Below are 9,948 nucleotides of genomic sequence, written 5' to 3' on the forward strand. Positions count from 1 at the left end.
TGAATTAATTTGAAGCATTAGTTTAGCTTTCTAATCTTCTAACAACAGTCAGGAGGCTTTTTGAGTTAAAATCCATTATATAATTAAACAGATTCAACAATGCAAACAGTTAAGGAGCAACGTGTGGCTGATAAATACCGAACATTAATGAGCTCCCAACTGAGACAGAAGTTTTAGGATGAGAAACTGCTCGGGTTTAATAGATTTTTAAAGGTTTACCCAAACATGACTTATTCCTGCATGCATCCTTAGTCATGTGTGTAATAAGAGTGACCAAAAATGTAAATCACATGGAAAAGCTACAGTATGAGGAAAAAAAACAAGAATTATAATGAGATCAGAGGGATTGATCACCTCAGTTTTTTCACATTTGCTGCTTTTAAATTAGGAGTTTTGAAGTTTTACTGTACAGGTTGCATAAAATGTAATAAATTAACCGTGTATTAAATCAAAGGTTTCAGGAAACCTTCTACCACTGTAGCATATTACTAGATAATATGATAAACAACTAGAAAACAGTGATGCCTCAGGCTCCTTACCCATGGTGCAAGAAAGTGTAGGAAAAATTCAAGAATGCTTGGTCTACCAAATTTTTCACAGGTAAATAATCTTTTCTTAAGGTATAAGGATTCAAACCTTTTAGAACAGCATTGTAGGTGCCCAGCATGAATGCTTGAATAATGGCTTTGTTAAAATGTAAAGTATAAAGTGGAAAACCCACCACATGTTACTGCATAATGTAAAGAGTTTGGTGAAATTAAACTTTCTCATCTGTTCATGAGGCTGACAAAGATGTGTAGTATATAAGTACTGCATAATGTTCAAAAAATAGATCTGATAAAACACAGACTCAATTTCAATGACTTTATTATTAATGACTTTATTATTTATTTTTCAATCATTTACTTTTGCATCCTTGTCCCTCTGCTCATTTCTCTACTGATCTATTGTTTCAGTCGGTTGGTGTTGTTTATATTATATATGTATGAATATTCTCTCTATTCTAAAGCCTGTGTCTGATTTATTTTACATTACTGTGTTATTGTATAAGTAAGCATAGAGTGAGCATTTTATAATCTAAAGTTAAATTCCAAGAAAGCGAAAACAAAGCTGTCAAAAAAAACATTATTCCGATTCTGGTTTATTGCTAAATTGATTCAGATAGATTTCCTTAATTATTAAAAATTTTTTTTAAAATAGTTTTGTATTTTATCTTACTTTAATAGATTTTGTTGATATGCCTGAATAGCTATAAATGTGACAGGGAAAATAAAAACAGAAAAGTTATGGGGAAATCCTGTAAATGCAAGAGGCATTCAACACTTTTGAATTCAATCCAGTGTTACCAGCATGTAAACTGTAGTGGTAGTCATTTGGTCTCTTTCCAATACTTACGATAAAAGAAATGTTAAGAATGTCATTTTATATCAAAGGGCTTTATAAGAGGCAATCAAACTGCCTTTAATTATAGAAGGTCCTCAGTAGTTTGCATTACAGGCTTCAAAAGGCTCTCAGTGAAGTATCTTCATCTCTGCTACCTAAAAATCTGTTGGTCCTCTGGTTTTGAACGTAGGGAAATCTCTCTTAACATTTACTAGAAAAAACAAGATAACATTTTTATCATGACATTTATGGTCTCTGGGAGGGAATATTAGCCCCTAAATGCATCCTGTTTTTGAATATTTGCTGTTAGTTTGACATTTTGGTGTCATGACTAAAATATTCCTCTCAATTCAACATTAAAGTCAGGACAGCAGATTTATCAGGGAAGACTAGTTTCACCCTTCTTATCATATCCAGTATAGAGCAAAGCTTTGAATTTTGTGAGATTAACCTCATGCTTTGCTGCAACAACATAAGAATATAAAGTGGGTGGAGAAGACAGACGTGTGAACCCTTTAAAATCACTATGAAAATACCAATGTTAATGCTGTCATGTCAACGTAAATGTCATGAACAGAGTTAAAAAATACAAAATAAAGATAAAAGCATTACAAATACTGTGGTTCAATAACTAGTCCTTTTTGGCCTTATCAGCTCCTCTAGCAAAGTAGCCCTTTGGTGATTTTTTTTACTCCCCCGAATAAAAAAAACACAAAAGGGCTTTAGACGGTTACTTTTCTGGTAGCTGACAATCAATCTATATTTATTTTTTTTGGGATTAGTGAACTGGATTAGTGAATGGAGGCATGTTTGACAGCACCTTTTCAAGTCTGCACACATGTGAATGAGGGCCTCAATGTCATTTTGTGACAATGACTTGTGAAACATGCCACTGGAAATACTTCTATTTCCTCTTTTAACAGCTCTAATTTAAAATCTAAGTTACTGAGTTCAAAGCTCTCCTGCTTTTTCGACCACTGAACAACTTGCTTTTTTAAATAAACATTAGTAATATATATTACATTCCCATACATTTATTGGCATTGAGTTTCTTGACTCACTTTTCCCCCACCAAACACACTCCAAATTGATTAGTATGTGTTTTAAAGTATGTGGTCTTTTTTTTATTAATGAATTTATAAAGTAACAATAAGTAACATCTGAATTTTAAGTTCTGAAAACAAAGGAATTCCAAATTCATAAACATGTTGGATAATAAAAAGTAACTGCAGTTACCTTGCCAAAAACCAGTTACAATGATTAAGCAGTATTGAGTAACCCCATACGATAGTGGATGGCAATACTAAAATTAACACTAGTGTGATTCTATATAATGCGTCAGAAATTAAATTTGGTGGTGATAATGTATTTATAGTGTACATCATTGGTTATTTTGAGCAGTCATTGCAGGCCAAGTTTCTGACTTGGGTGTAAAAAACTGTTTAAGTAATTTTGCAGATCAATTTGAAAATATAGTAAAAAAAAAAGTTGTAGACTTTACAGCATATTTACAGGTTAATGTAATGGAGCTTCAGCCTCTCGGCAATGTCAGGGTTTGGTTGAGGTTTTGAGGACCCAAATGCAGAGGCAGGGAGGCAGAGCGGAGTTCTTGTAGTTTTAATGGAGTGTTCAAAGGAAACAGAGGCAGGAATCTAAAAATCCAACTTATTAATGCAAGACAAACCAGAACTACGGAGACATTAGGGAAGACATGCACTAGAAGCTGGGGAAAGGCGAGGAACCAGCACTGAGGAACTGCACAGGGAGAGTATTTATGGCTGACTGAGCAAAGACGGGACCAGGTGTGAACAGAGGCTTCTAGAAAGGAGCTAGGGAAATGGAGACCAACACAAGAGGGCAACAGTGGGCAACAAAGAAAAACCTAAGAATGCAAATACATCTAGAAAAAACTACAAAATAAGAGTTAAACCAATAAAGACGAAACCTTGCAAGCTTAAATAAATAATTTAGCATCTTATACAATGCAATAATTTCAACCACACAATTAATTGAGAATGAAGGATGTACTCATTACTCACAGCAGAATATGGATGCACAAACTGCAGCTCAGATTGATGGATAAATAAGCAATTAATAAGCAATTATGTGTTTTGAATACTAAATATGAACACGAGTTCATATTTTAATGCTGTAAACAGGATGTTTAGATTGAGTTAAACCAAGTAGAACTGTATTGCCTTCTTATCTCTGTGGTCTTTTCTCAAATTGCTCTCATAGGCATCTGCCCAAAGCAGATGTTGGATACTCAGACTTCCCAGATGTTTTTAGAATTTCATGCAATGCTTCCAGTAATTTACATATTGTATTGACACAGGGTCATCTGATTTTTCGCTTTGTGCTTCACAGATGGGCTTCGATGGTCCTCTCTCTGCACAGGAGCAGATGTTCATCCTATATGAAGCTAAACTGCAGTGCCTTCAGAACCTGTCCAATATGGAACCAACAACCACAGGTAAAAAACACTTGCTCTAAAGATTATTTGAAACATAACATAAATCTGCCCTTTAAAATCCCTTTATTTACCTTTCAGATCTTTAACCTGCCAAAATATTATCAAACTTCAGTTATATTTTGTTTTTGTTTTGGCTTTTATTATGATATGATATTGTTTTCACAGGTCTTAGACTTCCTTTTACCACCTTTTCATCTTTACTGTTTTCCTTAATATGACCCTATGATAGACATAGTTTCAGCTGTGGGGTATCTGCTTTAAATGTCATTTAATTATTAATATTAAGATTTTTTTATCCCAAAAATAGTAAGAATGAATATTTAAATATGGAAATAAATTAACATGAACGGGCTTTTAGTTCTGGGCTATATAGAAACAACCTAAGAATTTAACACCCCTACATCCCCAGCAGGGATGAAGCGTGAGAGAAAATGGATGGATGGAACATAAATGCATAACGTCTAACATGATCATAAAAATACACTGATGGTTGTCATTTTTTCTTTTTTATAGCATGAAGCCAAAGTTCATTATAATGGTAAAGTTGAACGACTGAAAGGAAAGTTAAAATGTGTGAAAGTCTAAACTTGANTGTTTTCCTTAATATGACCCTATGATAGACATAGTTTCAGCTGTGGGGTATCTGCTTTAAATGTCATTTAATTATTAATATTAAGATTTTTTTATCCCAAAAATAGTAAGAATGAATATTTAAATATGGAAATAAATTAACATGAACGGGCTTTTAGTTCTGGGCTATATAGAAACAACCTAAGAATTTAACACCCCTACATCCCCAGCAGGGATGAAGCGTGAGAGAAAATGGATGGATGGAACATAAATGCATAACGTCTAACATGATCATAAAAATACACTGATGGTTGTCATTTTTTCTTTTTTATAGCATGAAGCCAAAGTTCATTATAATGGTAAAGTTGAACGACTGAAAGGAAAGTTAAAATGTGTGAAAGTCTAAACTTGAGACACGTTGAAAGGTTAGAAAAAATGGGAAAAGAGGAAGTTGAAATAATAAAAAATCAAAGTGCTGAGACTGCTGCTTGTATCCAAAGCAGTCTACATCCACAGATGTTTGCTGCAAAATACATTTTTATTTAATTCTATCATAAATTATAGTTGCTACTTTATTTACACAAGTTACTCTCAATCCTTCACACTACTATAAATCCTTGTTAACTCGTTATTTCCTTTTCCCACTTTTTTTCTTAATCTTTAAAAGGGTAAGTAGCAAAAATGTTTTGTCTTTTTTTCCCTCCAGATGACCCTAATATTGTGTCATAGGTTTCCCATAACATTCAGAAAGGTATTTACAGACATTTACGGGGCCTCTATAATGTTTGTCTTTAAACCTATCAATTTTATCTTGGTCTAACAGTGTTGCCGATTGACTCCCTTCCCAGAATACATTTTCTTCATAGATATCCAGCTTTTCTCTATTTAGCACCCTCCATTTATAACTTCAGTTACGGCCAATTAGGCAGCTCATGTGTAACTTTCCCCTCAGCAGGATGCTGCTACAATCAGGATTCACCGTAGGGACGGCAGTCCTGTTATAATGGGTTTCTTCAACATGCGGCTTTAACATGCTTGCCTCAAATTCATTCAATCATTATTCAATTAAAATAAACATCTTTTCATTTGATCAGAAAAATGTGATTTTAATCAGAGCCGTGACAAACATTTTGTTTATTCTTTGACAAAGTCTAGCATACAGTACAAGCTGCAAAAAACTATGAGTATTCTTAATCCTCTCCTAAACAGAGAGAAAAAATATCATTTACTTTACAAATCACATGAAATAACCTCTGAGCTATCCAGAAAGATGTTTTTGGGCTGCAAGAAAAAGTGGGTATGGATGGGTGGATGAATTTTAACACTCAGTAATGATCAGATGAAGGTTTGACTTCTCTTTCTTCTCACTGCAGATGAGGGGTGCCCTCCAGACTGGGACGGTCTTATTTGTTGGCCCCATGGCTCCCCTGGGCAGGTTACAAAGGTCCCCTGCCCATCTTACATCTATGACTTCAATCATAAAGGTTAACAGCCTTTTTCTTTATACTTTCGGCAGGAATTAGTCGAAATGTGAAAAACAGAATGCATAGATAAATACAGAAGCCTTTTTGTGTTTATATTTGTGTTTATATTGTACCAAAATATATCTTAAAATAAGAAACCCATGGGTGTTAGATAAGATTGACGTTTTGTTCTTTTCTTTATTTCTTTTTTTTATTTATCTCTGTCTATAAAGGTGAAGAAATAATTTTAAACAAAAAGAACAAAATTGCATTAAGCTCAGAAAATTGGATTCAGTAAAAGTCCTTTGAAGACAATTACTCTATTTTTTGGACACGCTGTGTTTGACAAAGCAGAGTGCTGCAACGGCAAGTAAGAAGCAACCATCAATAGGGTCTCTTTCACACTGTTGAGTCATGAACAATCAATTTAATTTGGAAAATAGGAATTGAGTGATTAAGATGATAAGATCTTTACGTTGATTTTTTAAATAATGATTTAAAGCAATTTATGCTATTAGCACTTTTTTTCTGGGAGCTTATTCCATGTTAGTTTTATGCTTATCCCCTTTGGACTTCTTTTTTAGTTTCTTTTTGAGTTCTCAGTTATTTATGTCATTCTGTTTTCTTAGTCATTGGTTTCTTTTCCACTTTGCGTCAGTGATGTGTTTTTTGTGTTGCTCTCTGTTGCCCCCTTGTGCCGGTCTCCTCCCCCCTAGTTTCTAGTTGCTTCCATCCACACCTGCTCCCTGTTAGCTGATTAGCCCAGTCTTTGTTCTTTCTCCCATATACTGTATACACCTCCTGTGCAGTTTGGTCAGTGCTGGTTCCTCGTCATCATTTGGCTCCTCTTGTGTGTTTTCCCCTGACATCTCCTGGTTTTTGGTTTCCTGTATTTTGTTATTGGATTTTGTCTCTGTTGCCTTTTTTTAATACAGTGGGATCCGCTTACTGTGGTCACATTGGTCCAGAGCCAATTTGAACACTATAAGCGGTTGATTACTAAAACCAAATTTACCCTTATTTCACTTCTTTTTTATGCAGAATATGATCTAAATTCCATTTGTATGGTTTTCAATGACAAAAATAAAATGAAATGATAGCTTCAGAATTCACTGAATTTTATTACAGTACCATGCAAGTTTAATTACAGTAAACTGTGCTGTGCACAGATAACTCTAGTAGTCTACGTAACTTATTATGTGCTGTGCTTCGGCTCTGCTGTGCTGCTGGTGCATTTTTATAACATGTCTGAAAATAAAGTTGGGAAAAAACTGTTTCCTAGAACAACAACATTGAATGTAACTGCAAAGGTTACAGAAAATTAAAGCTACCTCTGTTTTGTGTTGCGGATCTGCTGCGCCGTATTAAGAAATCACTTAACCTAACCTATCCATGGTTCCCTGGATCAGGGTGTTGTCCAACACCAAGTTCACTTCTTTTTCAAAACGATGTAAAAGGTAAAAGTTTTTGAAACCAACATACAGGAGACCAGTCTTCAAAATGCAAACTGCATTCCTCATCTCAGTTCTGGAAAGGACAACTGTCTTCTCTTCTTCATCCTCCCCCTCCTCTCCCTCCTCTCTGCGCGCAACACTGGTACCCGCACCAAAGCGCTCTTGTACCTCCGACATGTACACGTAATTTTAATATTATTTTTGCACATGTTTACATTCATAAAATGGCCAAAAATGAAAACTATAAGCAGATTTCTTGATTACTATAAACAAATTATTTAAAAAGCATTTGTATAGAAATGATTCTGTCCCAACCCTTTTGAACTATATAAGTGGTGGATTACTATATCCGTGACCACTATTAGCAGATTCCACTGTAAATCAGCGAAAACTCATCATTTTACTCTGCATTTGGGTCCACAACCACATCCACCATCTTTGACTGTTAGGGGTGCATACAAAATAAACTCTGCTTCTTGATGTTTGGTTCTTAATCTGGGGATGCAAAATTAGACTTGAGTCAGAGGACCTTAGAGGTCTGGGCAGTATATTAACTGACTACAAGTCTGTGACATATTTTAGTTCTTAGCCATTTGGTAATTTCTAGACTAACAGGGGAATTTTCATCTCTATTCTCTGGGAGAGGGGGAGCCAGTGTAATAAATGTAGCTCTCGGGTCATTTGCTCCACTTTCTTTATTTTGGTGAGGATGCTGGCAGCAGTGTTTTGAATCAGCTATCAAACTGTTTAGTCAAACCCGTGAAGACGCTTTTGCATTAATCAATTCTTGTAAAACTAAAAGTATGAGTGGATTTTTCTAGATCCTGCCTGGACATTTGTCCTTTAATCCTGGAAATGTTCTTCAGGGGTGATAAAAAGCTGACTTTGTTACTGTCTTCTCTAAAGGGTCGGGTCTATATAAGTCCAGAATTACAGCATGATTGGTGGTTTCTAGCTATAATTAATCTACTTAATGCTTGTAAAAGCTTTGGGTTTTCAGACCAGAAAATGCAGGAATTTCATGATCTTATGCGTATTTCTCTTTGAAGACCTCGTGATTTCCTCTAATTATTGAAGATAATTTTTGCTTTATTTAAAAGTTCTACTTACAGTAAGTTAAGTAAGGCACATTTGTCTTTAGAGAGGTTCTCCACTGATGACTCCAGCTTTGTTCCACTACACACGGAAACAGTATGTGCAGGAAAATCTCTCCTGCTCTTCTACCACCATATAAAATAATCTCCCAAATACACTCTGGTCTTATATCTTTCTTCTGAGGTGTTCGTCTTCAAACTTGTGAGGCAGTTTGCTTCTTGTAATTCATCCAATGTTAATGTATGCTGTGAGAGCAGGGAAGCTACAATGAATGGCTGAAACCTCACTGGAGCTCATAGGATAAAAAACAACAACATAGAAGTTCAAGAGGAATTGAGGACATCACAAAGATTGACATGTGGAAAAACCAATAGATAAAATAAAACTTGGAACTGAAAGACAAAGGAAGATTGTCTTCTCTACTTTTACTGCATGAGCATTTCTATGGTTGTTTTGTTTTGCATGTACATATGTGGGGAGTTTAGAATTCTGGTTTTGAGTTTGATCAGAAGATTCAGGGTATTAATATATACAGCTCATCCAGCCTGTGTTTAATCCCAAAAGCTGATGTGTTTTTACTACCGGTATTTAAAAATAGTAAAATTACATATTCCTTTAACCTTTCAGAAACCTAAACCCCTTTAGCATTTAAAAGTTGTTATAGTTATTTTCCTAAAATCAACATTCCCCTTCCCATCTGGATTTTCAGTTACCTGCTTGGGCAAGGAGACCAAGCATTGTGCTCAACAGTTTGTCATTCTGCATGCTACGTCTGCAAACTGCATTTCTTTTCGAGCTGCCATCAACATATGGCTGATCATGCCAATGGCCAATTAGTGTCAAACAGCATTGCCTTCAGGCCAAATGTCAGACCCTTACTGATTTCTTCAGCTCTTCTTCTGAAAAGGTACAAAAAACCCCCCACAAAAATGGAGCTAGTAGAAAGGGGCATTGAAGGTCCTTGAAGTTTTTAGACTTGGTGTGAACTGTCTTTTTCACAGATGCTCTTGGAGATGTATAGCTGTGTTAAATGTTCATTTGCATCTAGTCCGTTTTGGTCAAGTTTGTATACACCATCTTTGAATTTAGAACACTTTTACACATAATTTGCACCTAAAAAAAAAGATTTCCTTCTGGAGCCTCAGATGTTCTCCCTAGGTAATTTGCAAGAACATAACTGTTTATTATCAGGATGTGACAATAAACACTGGCTTCAAAAGATCAACTGAAGGACAACACTGACTCTGAAAAGAGAGCTACACAGCATTCTCTGCTTCTTCTACACTGCTTGACTAGCTGCTGGCAGGCATGCATAATAGCTTGTGATTAAATGTGATAACAGCATCTCCACTGTCATATGTTTTTGTAAATATGATTTTTTTTATCTTGGAAAATTTCACAGTATGGGCTGGAATTATCAAGATCGGATTTTGCGTCCAGTAATTTGCGCTTGCAAACTGGAATTTTGCGCGAGGGGCTGAACCATGGTTTGCGGGTGATTTAACAAGAG

The 9,948-nt window shown here is 35.3% G+C and overlaps 1 protein-coding gene across 1 annotated transcript in view; it reads left to right on the forward strand.

Annotated features, from left to right (window-relative positions):
• The window catches only part of pth2r (parathyroid hormone 2 receptor), an 84,742-nt gene that overhangs the window by 13,052 nt on the left and 61,742 nt on the right, over positions 1 to 9,948 (forward strand). Inside the window, exons 2-3 of the mRNA XM_015389587.1 lie at positions 3,751 to 3,856; positions 5,800 to 5,910. Of these exons, the coding sequence (XP_015245073.1) occupies positions 3,751 to 3,856; positions 5,800 to 5,910 (217 nt within the window). The remainder of the gene's footprint in view (positions 1 to 3,750; positions 3,857 to 5,799; positions 5,911 to 9,948) is intronic.

This window comes from Cyprinodon variegatus, unplaced genomic scaffold (genome assembly GCF_000732505.1).
Source record: "Cyprinodon variegatus isolate N-32 unplaced genomic scaffold, C_variegatus-1.0 Scaffold466, whole genome shotgun sequence".
NCBI lineage: Eukaryota > Metazoa > Chordata > Actinopteri > Cyprinodontiformes > Cyprinodontidae > Cyprinodon > Cyprinodon variegatus.